Consider the following 13,830-nt stretch of genomic DNA (forward strand, 5'->3'; position numbering starts at 1 on the left):
GGCCCCCGTCGCTCTGCAGCGGGACGGGGGCGGGGGGCTCGGGGCGGTTCCGGGCCCCGCACCCCCGGTGGCACCGCGTCCTCCCCTCCCCCCCCCCACCCGGGGAACGCGGCAGGACACCCCCCACCCCCCCCCCCCCGCCCCACGGAGGGGCCTGGCAGGAGCCTCCCCCCGCCCCGCACGGTCGGTCCCGGTAAGGCCCCTCCCCCGGTCACGGAAGGGCCCGGCCCCCCCGGACGGAGCCGACAGGGCCCCCCCCCCCCCGGGGCTCCAGCAGAGCCGCGTGTCCCGGTCCCGGTCCCCCCGCCCCCCCCCCCCCCCCCGGTCACGGTGGCGCCGTGACCCCCCGGACGAACCGCGACCGCTCCACTCACCGCCCCGGAACCGGAAGTGGCTCCGGCGCGGCGGGGGCGGGACTGAAGTCGGGGGGGGGGGGGGGGCAGTGCCAGGACAGAGGCGGGGTTTAGGAGTCCCGAGGGGGCGGAGCTTAGGGTCGAGGGGGGGTCACGGGGCGGGGCTGGGATGTGGGGCAGGGGGGCGGGGCCTGAGCTGTGGGGACAAAGGGCGGGGCCGGGATGTGGGGCAGGGGGCGGGGCCTGAGCGTTGGGGCCAAGGGGCAGGGCCGGGATGTGGGGCAGGGAAGGGGTCAGGTCACAGGGGCAGGGGTCAGGGCTGGGATGTGGGGCAGGGACACGCGAAACTGGGCCCTGTGGGGCAGGGGGAGGGGTGAGGCCTGTTAGGGGGGCACTAGGCCTGCTCCCCCACGCCCCCCCCGCCCCCAAATTGCCCCTGCCCCACAGCAGGGGGGGACAGGGGGCACCATGGGGGTCCCACCGAGGGGGACAGGGGTGGCACCAGGCGCAGGGTGGGGGCAGCTCCGTTCCCACCCCCCTCCCTGGGGGACAAGACGCCCCCACCTCCCCTCCGGACCCCCCCCCCCCGCCCCCCAGGGAACAGAGGACACCGGCACCGGGTGGCCCCAGCCACTCCCGCGGCGTTTATTGCTCCCAGCAGGGCCAAGCCGTGGGGCAGCCCCACATGACGGGGGGGTGGGGTGTGTGTGTGACATACACCACCCTGCCCCCCCCCCCCCCCCCAAAACGCCACACGGGGGGGGGAAGGCACAAGCCCAGTGGGGGGGCCAGCCCCCTGCCCCGTGGTGTGTGTGTCCCCCCCCAGTGCACCAAGGCACGACCCCCCCTCTGGGGAGGAGGCTCCGCTCTGGCGAAGGCACGTGCCCCCCCCGGGGGTTTTGGGGCTTCCTGGGGCGGGGGGGGGTGTTTCGGGGTCCCCCCATGGGACGGCCCCGCCCGCCCGCCTGCAGGTCTCGCTGTCCACAATTTTTCTTTTTTTTTTTTTTAAAAAAAAAAGTCAAAAAAGGCAAAACCCAAGAAATCCAGGAGAGACCCCGCCCCAGCTGGGGGGGGTGGGTCATGCATCCGGCACCGGGGGGGACGCGGGGGTCCCAGTCTGGGCAGGACGGCGGCACCTGGGGTGTCCCCCCCGCCGCGATGTCCCCACGGGATGGATGGATGCTGGGGTGTCCTCGGGCAGGCGGCGGCAGCGGGGGGCCCCGGGGGGGCCGGCGGGGGGGCGGCGGCGGAGGAGGGCGGAGGCGGGGGCCGGATCCTGGGCGGGTTTGGGGGCGACGTGGGGGAACCAGACCCTCAGCATCCCCTCGACCTGCAGCAGCGTCCCCAGGTACCGGGCACTGGGAGGGGGGGGGCAGAGAACAACCCGTCACCCCACTGCTGGGGAGTGGAGGGGGGAGCACCCCATGGTGTCCCTTTGCTCCCTCGCCCCTCCCCCCCCCCAGGGGGGTTCTTGGGGGGACACTCACCCCATTTCAGGTTTCTGTAGGACCCCGATGATCCGCTGGATCCGGTCCATGGCCACGCTCTGCTGGAAGCTGCTCAGCCCTGGGGAACCCCAAAAATCTGTGAATCCTCCTTGGGGGGGGGGGGGGGGGGGGGGGAGCTGGGAAGGGAGGGGGGGAGAAGAGGGGGGTGCACCCACCTCTGTCGTATCGCCCCCGCTTCAGCCCCTCCAGCAGCTCCGCCAGCGGCCGGATGAAGCCCTGCAGCTCCTGGCACTGCGAGGAAGAGGAGGAGGATGGTGGCTGGGCCCGATCCAGATGGAGAGGGGGCGTCGTGTGTCCCCCCAACCCTGCTTATCCCCCCTTCCCCACCTTAAACAGGTGGGGAAACTGAGGCAGAGCTGGGCAGAGATAAAACTGGGGGGGCCAAGTGCTGCCCCACCCGCCAGGTTTAGGGCCGCTCCTTTGTTTTACTGCTAAATACTCACTTTTTGGGCAAAGAGGCGATCACCATCGCTGGGAGGGGTGTCTCCCCCATCCCCTTTCCGGGGCCGCTTCCCCCCGCGGGGTGACGGGGGTAATTCAGGGGGTGCTCGGTCCGACCCCCCCGGCCGCTTGCGGCTTCGCTCAGGTTTGGGGGGACCCAGGGGGGCTCTGCTCGCTTCGGCCTCGCTGTCGGAGGGGCCCCCCGGGCTGGAGGCGGGGGAGCCACAGGAGCAGGCGCGGGGCTCCATGGTGGGGGGGGGGGCGGGGGGGGGCCCCCCCAGAACAGCCTCTCCCTGGGTTCAGCTCCTGCGGTGCTGCTCGACTGAGGCTGCCTGGGGGTAGGGAGGAAAAAAGAGGGAAAACGGGGGGAAATTGGGCAAAAATGGAAAATAGAGAAACCGCTGCGTTGCCTCACGGGGGTGTTTGCAACACCCCCCCCCCCCCCCAGGGGCACCTCCCAGCACGGGGTGGGGGTGCAGGAACCCACCTGGCACTGGGACCCCCCACCCCCAGCACTGCCACCCCCATGACCAGGACCAGGATCCTCCCACCGCAACTGGCCCCAAGACCCCCCCACCCAGGACCAAGGCTCCCCCCGCCCAAGGTGGGGACCCCTCATCCCCCAGAAACCCCCTCAACCAGCGCCTGGGACACGTACCCCCCCCCGAACCACCCCCCTTCCCCCCCTCCACAGCACCAGGACCCCCCAACTGGCCCCAGCACCCCCATAGCCAGGCCCGGCCCCCCTCAATCTGGTCCCACGCCCCGCCCCCACGACCGAGGCCCCCCCAAACCAGCTCCCCCCCAGCCCCCCAGCCCCAGGACCGGGAGTCCCAGGCACCGAGACCCCTGCCTGGCACCGGGACCCCCTCCCCAGCCCTATCACCGGGACTTCTCGGCACTGAGACCCCCCCCCCCCAGCTCCAGCACCGCGACTCCCAGGCACCGGGGAGCCCCCCCTGGCACCAGGACCCCCCCCCGAGCCCCAGGACCGGGACTCCCCGGCCCCGGGACACCCCCCCCGGACCCGGCCCCCCCGGGTCCCACCTGCTCCCGGCTGCAGCTGCGGTTCTGCCGCTGTCTCGGTCCCGGTCCCGGTCTCGCTGTCCCCGTCCCGGTGTCCCCGTCCCGGCGCCGGCGCCGGTTCCGCCCCGGCTGCGGCGGCCCCACGCGGACACGTGCGCGGCCGCACGTGCCTCCCGCTGGGCCCCGCCCCCGCCGCTTTCCCATTGGTCACCGCTCCCCGGCAGCGGGTGGAGCCGCCGCGTCCCGCCCCGCCCTTTCAACCCCGTTGGCTCGCGCCGCCGCCGGCTCTGCCCAATGCGGAGGCCGCCTTGCGCTGATTGGACGGGGAGGGTGGGGCCGAGGCCACGCCCCCTCCATGTGGCGACACGGGGGACGCGGCGCGGGGCAGCGCCCCCTGGCGGGCGGCGGAGGGGACCGGGGGCCGCGGCGGGTCACGGGGCTCCGCGCTGGGGGGTCCCGGGCCACGCCCCCGCCGCGCAGCGGAGGCACGAGGAGGCCCACCCCCCTCTCTCCTCCGCTCCCGCCCCCGGCCGGCCCCGCCTCTCCCCGCCGCCAGCCGCCAATGGGCGTCAGCGTCGGTCGGGCGTCACAGCCGCCTCGGCCAATGCGGGGCGGCCTCGCTTCGGCGCCGTTACATAATAGCGGAGGGCAGGCGCGTGAGACCCCACGTGGGGGCGGGGCGCGCGGGGGCGGGGCGCGCGGTTGGGTGGACGGCAGCGTGCGCGCGCGGCAGCGCGCGCCGGGCGGGAGCTGTCCAGGGCGCGCGCGCGCGTCCGCGGCCCCGCCCCCCTCCTACCCCCCCCCCTCCGACGGCCGCCACGGTGGGAGGGAGCGAAGGGGGCGGGGCTGGCGAAGGGGGCGGGGCTGGCGAAGGGGGCGGGGGGAGGGGGAGCTCGTGCAGGCTCCGCCCCCGCCCCAGAGCCCACCCGTAGCCCCCGGCCCCGCAGCCCCCCCCAAGGCCCAGCCCCTCCCTGAGACCCCCCAGCACCCCCCAGCCCCCCCAAAAGCCCCACAGCGCCCCCAAGGCCCAGCCCCCCCAATCCCCTCCCAAGTCCCACAGCCCCCCCAGACCCCCAAGCCCCCCCAGGCCCAGAGCCCCCCCAAGACCCAGCCCCCCAAGACCCTCAGCCCTCCCGCAAGGTCCAGACCCCCCACCCCCCCCAGCCCCCCCCAAGGCCCCTCCCAGCTCCCAGCCCCACCATCCGCCCCCCCCCTCGGGGCCCACAGCCCCCATAACCCCCCCTCCCCCACGCCCCGGCCATGGCCCCTCCATCCCTCCCCGTCCCCCCGGGGGGGCCCGTCCCGGGTGGGTATTTAAGGCCGGGCCGGCGGCACCCGGCCCCCCCAGCCCCCCGCCATGCTGCGCACCCTGCTGCTGCTGGGGGGCCTGGCCCCCGCCCTGCCCGCCGGTGAGTGCCCCCTACCTCCCCCCCGAGTCCTTCACCCCAATTCCCGGCTTCCCCAGGAGTGGGACCCGCTTTGGGGTGCAGCCACCAGCACCCACGGGGTCCCCTGGGGAAGGGTCGGGGGGGCCCACTTGAGCCCTGGCCCCCCCGGGACCCTCCCCAACCTCCAATACCTCTGATCCCCCCCACAGGTCCCCACTGGGCATACGAGGGTGAGTGGGGCCCCCACCCAAACCAGGGACCCCCCCCCACCCTGAATCCACCACCCCACGCACCCCAGAACCGAGGGGCATCACTCAGGTCCCCCCAGAAGGGAAAGGGGTCGATGGGTGACAGCCCCCCCAGACCCCTCCCCACATGCCAGGGCCCCCAAATGGGAGGGGGGTTGGATGGGTGACAGCCCCCCCAAACCCCCCCATATGCCAGGGCCCCCAACTGGGAGGGGGGGTTGGATGGGTGACAGCCCCCCCAAACCCCCCCATATGCTAGGGCCCCCAAATGGGAGGGGGGGTTGGATGGGTGACAGCCCCCTGTGACCCCCACCCAGACACCTGGGTCCCCCCCCAGACGGGAGGGACACGAATGGGTGACAACCCCCGTACCACACCCGCCCCCCTCCAGACACCTGGGTCCCCTGAGATGGGGGGGGGGGGTGGGTGTTGGATGGGTGCAGCCCCCCACCCCCACCGCCCCCCGGACGCCCGGGTGCCCCTCGCGCTCCAATGGTCCCATTGTGCCCCTTTACGTAAGGCTCCGGCTGCCAAATCCAATTAGGATCCGGCCCCGGCCAAATCCCGGCTAAGCCCCATCCCGCCAGGCCCACGAGGACCCCACGGGTCCCCCCACACCCCCCTCCCGCGGGGTCAGCTTTGTCCCCGCTCCCCCAGCCGGAAAACAAAAAATGTCCCCAGAAGATTAACGAGCACGTTGGGAATGTCACCCGCGTCCTCGTTTTGGGGAGAAAACGAGGGCGTTTTGGGTCACGGGGCTGCGCTGGGTAAAGCGGCGTCCGCAAAGAGGGGGTGGGGGCCCACCCGCGTGCCTGGGCCCCCCCAGGCCCCCATGGGCAGCAGCACTGGCCCGAGGGGCACCCGGCTTGTGGGGGCAAAGCCCAGTCGCCCATCGACGTCCGGACCCGGGGGGCGCAGCCGGACCCCTCGCTGCCGCCCGTCCGCCCCGTGGGCTACCACCGCCCCGGCGCCGCGGCCTTCACCCTCGCCAACAACGGCCACACCGGTGAGCGGGGGGGTCTGGGTGGGGGAGTCCCCAGGGGTCGCAGCACCGTGAAGACCCCCCCCCTCCCCCGATGTGTCCCCCCCCTGCAGCGGTGCTGGCGCTGCCGCCATCCCTGCGGCTCCAGGGGCTGCCCCGCAGCTTCGCCGCCGCTCAGCTCCACTTCCACTGGGGCCGCCCCGGCAGCACCGGCGGGGCCGAGCATCTCCTCGATGGTCACCGTGCCCCCGCGGAGGTACGGGGTGGCCCCCGAGGGTGGGGGTCCCAAAAGGGGCTCTGGCCTGGGAATGGGGCTGGGGGTGGGAAACGGTGCTGGGGTGGAAATGGCATGGGAATGGGGTGGGAAATGGCATGGGAATGGGGTGGGAAATGGGGCTGGGTGGAAATGGCATGGGAATGGGGTGGGAAATGGGTCTGGGGGTGGGAAGTGGCACGGGAATGGGGTGGGAAATGGGTGCAGGAAGGTGGCTGGGTGCGGGAACCAGCATGGGAATGGGTATGGCAGCAGGAATTGGCTGCCGGGAATGGGAAATAGGTGCAGGCACAGGAAACGGGCAGGGAAATGGGTCTGGGGGTGGGAAATGGGTGCAGGAAGGGATCTGAGCAGGGGGACAGGCACAGGAATGGGTGCAGGGAGAGCTCTGGGTGCAGGAATTGGGCGCAGGGAATGGGAAGAAGGTCGTGGTGCAGAGAACGGGTCCAGGCAGAGGAAGGCAGCAGGGAAATGGGGGTGGGAATTGGGTCTGGGGGCAGGATGGGGGTAGGAAACAGCACCGGAATGGTGCAGGAAAGGGTCTGGGGGCAGGAACTGGGTGACAGGACCAGGGACGGACGCGGGCAGCGGGTCCGGACGCCGCGGAAGGTGCCGGAATGGGCGCAGGCAGCGGTGCGGGATCAGGTCTGGGAAGCGGGCACGGGAAAGGGGGCGAGCGGGGGACACCAGCCCGGGGGTCGTGGGTTGGTGGGGGGGGGGGGGTCCCTGCTCCGCCCCCCCCCCCCCGAGCCCCTCTGCCCCCAGATGCACGTGGTGCACTACGACGCGGAGCGTTACGCCAACGCCAGCGAGGCGCAGCACCACGCCGGCGGGTTGGCCGTCCTCGGCGTCCTCCTGGAGGTACGCGGACCCCCAAAACACACCCCCCACCCCACCCCCCAACCCTTCCCCAACCACCGCCTCGCTCCCCCCAGGTGGGCGCTGACCCCCACCCCGCCTACGACAACATCCTGAGCCACCTCGGGAGCATCCGCTACGCAGGTGAGCGAAGGGCGTGCGAGCGAGGGGGCAGCGCAGGGCAGATAGCGGGGGAAAACACGTGACGGCGGGTCGGGGGGAACCCCAAACTCCCCCTCTGCGCCCCCCAACTGTTCCCCCCCCCCCCCAGGGCAGACGACGGCCGTCCCCTCCTTCAGCGTGCAGGACCTGCTCCCCCCACGCCTCGACCTCTACTACCGCTACAACGGGTCCCTCACCACCCCCCCCTGCTTCCAGGGCGTCCTCTGGACCCTCTTCCAGCAGCCCGTCCGCATCAGCCTGGCCCAGGTAGACAGGGTTTTGGGGTGAAACCCCCCGGTTTCAGGCAGGGGGGGCAGCCCCAATGTTCCCCCTCCCTGCCCCGTTTCAGCTGGAGCAGCTCCAGGGGACCCTTTACGCCACGGCGGCGGCCGACCCCCAGCCCCAGCGCCTGGTGGATAATTTTCGGGTCCCGCAGGAGCTCAACCAGCGCCCGGTGCTGGCGTCCTTCCCCAGGGGTGAGAGCCACCCCCCGCCCCCCCAAAACGGCTCCCGCAGCCCCAGCCGGGTGTGAGACTGCGGCGCTGAGCCCCCCCCCCCCCCCCCCCGGCTTTTCTCTTGCAGGGCCCGAGGGGTTTTCGACAGGTACGGCCCGGCTGGGGGAGGGGGAGAAGGCTGGATGTGGGGGGGGGGGGGGTCACCCCTCGCCCCCACCCCTCGCCCTTTGTGGCCTCACGCAGGCGAAGTCGTCGCCATCATCTTCGGCGCCGTCGCCGCCTTCCTCGGCCTCTTCCTCGGCGTCCACTTCGTGGCCAAGAGGATGCGGTGAGAGCCCCCCACCCCCCGCCCCAAGGAGGGACCCCGCACCCCCAAATCAGAGGGTCTGGCTCCCCCCTCCCCCACCCAGGGGAGGGTGCCTCTCACCTCGGCCCTTCTCCCCCCCGCGCGGGGCAGAGCGAGGAGGGCGCAGGAGCAGGACGTCGTGTTCAAAGCCTCTTCCCGCCGCACCCCCTCCGACGACGGCCCCCGCCCTTGAACCCCGGGCCGGGAGGGACCCCCCCGCCGCCCCCCAACCCTCTGCCCACCCCAGAGGAGCCGGCTGGGGCTCAGCCCCACAGCAGCAGCAGCTCCTGCCCCGGCCCCACTGGAAATAAAGCCCCTTCCCCACCCCACGGCGCTGGCGGCTCTTTGCTGGGGAGAGGAGCTGGGAGCAGAACGAGACGGGGGGGACCGACCCCTCTGCCCCCCCCCTCCCCCCGTCCCCAGCACAGAAGTCACCGCCGTGCCCTGGTACCCGTCGCTCTATTAAAAGGGTTTTTACTCTGAGTCAAAAAAATAATTTATCCCCCCCCAGCTGCCCAGCAGGGTAACGGGTATCCCCCAGACCAGACCCAGCAGGGGGCAGAAAGGGGGGGGGGAGTGGGGCACAGCACCCCCCCATCCCCACTCCCCCCGACCCCAGAGAGCATCACCCCACCGCGGAGGGGAGCAGCACCGAGCACAGGGCTCCCCCCTCCCCCCGGGGGGGGGGAAGGCGAGGGGAGGGGGGTCCTGCCCTGAGCCCCCCAAGCCCAGCCGCAGCACAGGGCGCCCAGCCCCCCTGCACGGGGGGGGGGGGGGGAAAAAGTCTCATGGAAGTCGTTAAAGGGGCGCCTGGTTGGACACAGCACCACCCCCCCCAAAAAAAACCAATCCCCTCCGGAGGGGGCTGGGGCACGGAGCCGCCTCTGCGCCCGGAGAGGGGCCGGGGCTCGGGCGGGCGGGCGGCAGCCGAGCAGAGGGCACTTGGGTGCGGCGGCGGCGGCCGCTCAGTCCTCGAAAGGCACCTGGAGCGCGGAGTACATCATCACTCTGCTGTCGTCCTCCTGCTTCCCTGGGGGGGGCCGAAAGGAGGGAGGGGGTGAGCAGGGCCGGGTTGTTGGGGTCCGAGAACCTCCTTTTGGGGTCCCAGACCCTCCCGTGAGCCGGGAGACGCGGCTCCCGTTCAAGGAAAGGGAGAAGGTTCCAGGCAAGACCCGTCCTCCGCTGGCCCAGCAGCTCCGGGTCCCCCCACGCTCACGTCCAACACCCCCCCCCGAAAAGCCCCCTCCCCGTCACACCCCCCTCCCTGCCCGGGCCCCCCCTTACAGGAGAGGCACTTGAGGATGTTGTGGAAGGAGCCCCCGGCGGTGAAGAAGGCCCAGAGGCCCGTGCAGAGGGTGATGATGAAGATGGGGACCAGGCTGGCCTCGTACCAGGGGTTCAGGAACGTCTGGGGGACCGAGAGAGCCCCGTTAGGGACGTTGCCGCCTGCCCCCAGCCCCCCCAAACAGCCCCGGGGGGGAACAGGGAGCCTCCAAGCAGAGCAGGGCTCCGGTATGCCCGGCTTAACCTCCTGCCGAGTCCCACCGTGAGCTTTGCGGCGAATCCCCCATGAAGCCCCCCCAAGGCGCCCCAAGAGGGCCGTGACTCGCCCCCCCATCTCAGGGGCAGGGATTTAGGGAGCCTGAGGCAGCAGCGGGCGCCCCCGCGTCCCCCTCCCCGCGCCGGCGACAACCACGGCCGCTCTGGGGACAGCTCGCGGCGCGGGGCCGCTCGGCTCCGGCTCCCCCCACTCACCAGCCCCGAGGTGAGGAGGTGACTGGCCACCACCAGCCCCAGGCACCAGTAGCGGCGTCTTTCGCAGGCGTCGAAGAAAATCACCCCCCAGAAGGTGTGGAGCAAGACGAGGGCCATGGTGAGGAACGCTGAGGGGACAGAGCGACACAGACCCCCTCAGCCTCCACCACCGCCTTCCTCCTCCTCCTCCTCCTCCTCCCCACCTCGGTGAAGGGCTCAGGCCCCCACCCCGGCCCCGAGCCTCACCGGACGTGATGAAGTAATAGGGCGAATCCCCGTGGATCCCGACGATGCCCGGCCCGATGGCGTCCGCCAGGATGTTAATGACGGAGAAGACGCCGCTGATGATGCCGAAGGACAGGCCCGAGACTGCGGGGGGAGGGGGGGGGAGTCAGCCGAGGGCACCCGCGGCCGTGCCGCCCCCCACCCCGGCGCGGGGAGGCAGCCCCGCTCACCGTAAGCCATCTGCCGGAGGGAGATGGGGGACCGGCCGTCCTCGCTGATGGTCGCCAGGCCTTCATCCGCCTTCCTGCCCACGGCGGCGGGGGGAGAAAGCGTGAGCGGTTTGGGACGGGGACCTCGTCCCGCAGGGGAGGGGAAGGGACGGCGAGAAACGAGGCCGGGGCGAGGAGGAACGGCTCCTGCCGGGGTCCAGCGGGGAGGAACCTTGCGGGGTTCCCCGGCGAGGGGCCGCCAGGACAAGCCGCCCGGTCGCCCGGGGAGGGCTCTTACTTGAGCAGCTTGAAGTAGGCGAAGCGGAAAAGCTCCTGCAGCAGGACGGAGACGGCGGCGCCGAAGACGAGGAGGCCGTACTGCAGCTTGGCGTCCTCCCGGTCGCTGAGGCGGACGGAAACGAACCAGATGAGGGATGCCAGGAGCAGCGACACCAGCCAGAAAAACGCCCTGGGGAGATAAAAACGCCCCCACGGAGCTCGGCGTCGCGCCGCCAACACGGGCCGAGCTCTAGGGCGCGCGTTCACGGGCCGCCCGGGCACCGGCACACGGGGAGGGCACGTGAAGGGCACGTGTGGCTGAAAAACAAACGGATTCAGGAGCCAAAAATCCTCCTTTCTCTGCTCGGGGCCACAACGACCTGCCGGGAGCCAAGCTGCCGCCCCGTGACGGGGTCGGGGGGGCGCTCAGCGCGTCGCCCCTCGGAGGGTAAAGGGGGGCCCGCCCGCGGGAAGGCAGGTGGGACGCAGCTGGCTCCGAGACGCTCCTCTCTCTGACCCCCCAGCTGCCCCCTCAGCGCCCCCCAATGCTCTCTGAACCCCCAAACTGCCCCCTCAGTGCTCTCTGATCCCCCAATTGCCCCAGAGCTGCCCCCACAGCGCCCCCCAATGCATCCTCAGAGCCGCTCCCCCCCAGAACAGCCCCCCCGAACAACCCTCAGCCCCCCTCGATGCTCTCTGACACCCCAACTGCCCCCTCAATGCTCTCTGGCCCCCCAACCACCCCCTCAGCGCTATCTGACCCCCCCAACCACCCCCTCAGCCCCCCCCAACTGCCCCACAGCCCCCTCAACGCTCTCTGACCCCCCCCCCAATTGCCCCCTGAGCCCCCCAAACGCCCCCTCAATGCTCTCTCACCGCCCCCCAAGTGCCCCAGAACGGCCCCCTCAGCCCCACAGCCGCCCCCCCGGCGCCACAGGCCCCCCCCCAGGCCTGCCCTAACGCCCCCCCAAAGGCCCGCCAATGCCCCCCAGCCCCCGCCAATGCCCCCCAGCCCCCGCCAAGGGCCCCCCCCCCCGGGCTCACCCCGCCACCAGCACGATGACCCGCAGCGGCTCCGCCGCCACCGTCAGGAGGACGAGGGCGAGCGCCGGCCCGAAGGCGATCCCGGCGCAGCCGAAGAAGACGGCGGCCCCCATGGCGGCGGGGGGCGGGGCCGGGCGGGGCGGGGCCGCGCGGGGCACGCCGGGAGCTGTAGTCCGGGGGGGGGGACGGGGACGGCGACCCCTGGCGGCGGGAGGCCGCGCCGCGCTGCGGGGCTGGGGGGGGCGGTTCTGGGGTACATGGGGGGGGGCAGAGAGCGTTGGGGGGGCTGAGGGGGCGGTGGGGGGGTCATAGAGTGTTGGGGGGGCTGAGGGGGCTCTTTGGGGAGGTCAAAGAGCATTGGGGGGCTGAGGGGGTGGTTGGGGTGTCATAGAGTGTTGGGGGGGGCTGAGGGGGCAGTTGGGAGGTCATAGAGTGTTGGGGGGGGCTGAGGGGGCTGTTTGGGGAGGTCAAAGAGCATTGGGGGGCTGAGGGGGCGATTGGGGTGTCATAGAGTGTTGGGGGGGGCTGAGGGGGCAGTTGGGGGGCTGAGGGGGCCTTTGGGGGGGCAGAGAGTATTGAGGGGGGCTGAGGGGGTGGTTGAGAGGTCAGAGTGTTTTGGGGGGCTGAGGGGGCAGTTGAGGGGCTGAGGGGACAGTGGAGGCAGTTGGGGGGTCAGAGAGCATTGGGGGGGGCTGAGGGGGCAGTTGGGGGGGCAGAGAGTATTGGGGGGCATTTCTGGGGCCAGCAGTGGCACTGTCCAGGCTGGGGGGGCCTGGGGGTCCCCTCGGGGCACCAGCACCCCCACCCAGCTCCCTCTGTTAACCCCCCTTCTCCTGCTCTGCCACCCCCCTGTCCCGGCACCCCCGTCGCCGCCCCTTCGCCCCGTTTCTCTCCTCACCTCCCCCAACCGCCCACCCGGGACGTGAAACCACTTCCTCAACCCCACTGTGAAACAAATTCATTTATTTCTAGCGTCGTAACGCTGCTCTGGTCAAAACTCAACACCTTCGGATCCAAAACTCCTTCCCGAGTTTCACTGCGGGGGAAAAAAAACACGAGCCTGGCGAGAAAATTCCCCTTTGGCTGGTGCGGGTGGTGCAACCGCCGCTGCCGCATCCCCGGGCTCCTCTGGAGCATCCCCCAAAGCGCCGGTGGCTCCCCGGGTCACCCGAAAGCCGAGGGTAAACCTCGTCCAGGCACCAGCTCACGCTTCGGTCCGGCTGCAGTGGCACGAGCGGGGAACACCCAGGTGTTGGGTGTGTGTCCCCCACCCCAGAAAAACCCTCTTTGGGGGAGCACCGCAGCTTCCCAGCCTGACTCCCAGCCCTTTGCCCAGCAGGAGCAGCTCAGACGCAGCCCAGCTGCTTCAAAAACCATCGAGATTGGGTTCAAGGCTGGGTTAGACACAAAATATTCCATTTTCCGAGTCTGAGGGCCGCCTTTGGCACCGGTCCCCGAAGTCACCTAATGACATTGAGCTAAAAAAACCCAAAGTATTTTTGTTTTCATCGCTCCACACCTCCTCAAACGCCAAATAAGGTTTAATAACACCAGTTCTTGCCTTCTCTTGCAGTCGTATCCGCACTGGTGAGGCACTGAAACACCCCTGCCCCGCTCTGCCGAAACCGCCGTCCCCAAATGAGTTAAAAACCAAGAGAAAAGGGAAAATTGCAAGAGCCTGCGGGATGGGAGGTGGGTGAGCACGACCCCTTGTCGGCCGCAGCTCGCAAACCTCCAGCGATCGCTTGCAAATTTGCCCCAGGAAGAGTTCGTGCACTTGGAGGAGCTTTGCAAAAGCCGGGAGGGGTTTTGTCGGCGGGACCTTTCCCAATAGGATTCGAGCACCAGCCCTGGGAAAATTCCCTTCGGGTCCCTTCTGGCCTCTTGGGGAAGGTTTTTAGCAGAATTTTTGTTGTTCTTTTTTAACCCTGAGAGCGCATTTCACAGCTGCCCGGAGGCGGTATCGCACACAAACCGCCGGAAAAGCTGATTTCAGGGGTTCACCAGCCCACAAGCGCCCCGGAACAAACCCCACCCCCCCCCCCGGGGGAGCTGCCGAGTGCCGGGGGGGAGGTGGGACGGGACCAACCGGCGCGGTGTCACCGCCGTCCCGTGCTGCGGCCACACGGTCCGGGACCGTGTGGCCGATTTGGGCGGCCGGAGCATCTCCAGCACCTCCACGATCCTGGTTTTCCCCCTTCCAGGGCAGCGGGGCTGGGTGGGAAATAACCTTGGGGGTTTTTACCTGCTGCGTTTCTCTGCTTGGCTTGGAGGAGG

General features: G+C 70.9%; 3 protein-coding genes across 4 annotated transcripts; 1 reads left to right on the forward strand and 2 right to left on the reverse strand.

The window, feature by feature from the left end:
* Positions 1-1,431: 1,431 nt before the first annotated feature.
* Positions 1,432-2,550, reverse strand: CIART (circadian associated repressor of transcription). The gene is made up of 4 exons (XM_086478228.1): positions 2,305-2,550; positions 2,017-2,092; positions 1,841-1,919; positions 1,432-1,711 (listed from the first exon to the last, which is right to left on the reverse strand). Exons 1-4 carry the CDS (start codon positions 2,548-2,550, stop codon positions 1,432-1,434), a joined length of 681 nt encoding a protein of 226 aa, XP_086334354.1.
* A 2,135-nt stretch (positions 2,551-4,685) lies between these two features.
* On the forward strand, positions 4,686-8,234 carry CA14 (carbonic anhydrase 14). Its single transcript, XM_086478229.1, has 11 exons — positions 4,686-4,737; positions 4,926-4,946; positions 5,791-5,970; positions 6,060-6,202; positions 6,986-7,081; positions 7,156-7,222; positions 7,350-7,507; positions 7,590-7,716; positions 7,823-7,843; positions 7,939-8,023; positions 8,153-8,234. Exons 1-11 carry the CDS (start codon positions 4,686-4,688, stop codon positions 8,232-8,234), a joined length of 1,032 nt encoding a protein of 343 aa, XP_086334355.1.
* A 734-nt stretch (positions 8,235-8,968) lies between these two features.
* Positions 8,969-11,666, reverse strand: APH1A (aph-1A gamma-secretase subunit). Of its 2 annotated transcripts, XM_086478295.1 has the most exons (7): positions 11,554-11,666; positions 10,529-10,699; positions 10,252-10,325; positions 10,043-10,165; positions 9,797-9,924; positions 9,326-9,449; positions 8,969-9,071 (listed from the first exon to the last, which is right to left on the reverse strand). In XM_086478295.1, exons 1-7 carry the CDS (start codon positions 11,664-11,666, stop codon positions 9,007-9,009), a joined length of 798 nt encoding a protein of 265 aa, XP_086334421.1. In that variant the 3' UTR covers positions 8,969-9,006. The 2 variants fall into 2 exon arrangements, with proteins under 2 accessions (XP_086334421.1, XP_086334422.1); XM_086478296.1 differs by lacking the exon at positions 10,252-10,325 and having other exon boundaries at positions 10,529-10,563.
* Between the last annotated feature and the right edge of the window lie 2,164 nt (positions 11,667-13,830).

The sequence above is a fragment of the Leptosomus discolor genome, chromosome 26, assembly GCF_034619465.1.
Source record: "Leptosomus discolor isolate bLepDis1 chromosome 26, bLepDis1.hap2, whole genome shotgun sequence".
Classification (NCBI taxonomy): Eukaryota; Metazoa; Chordata; class Aves; order Leptosomiformes; family Leptosomidae; genus Leptosomus; species Leptosomus discolor.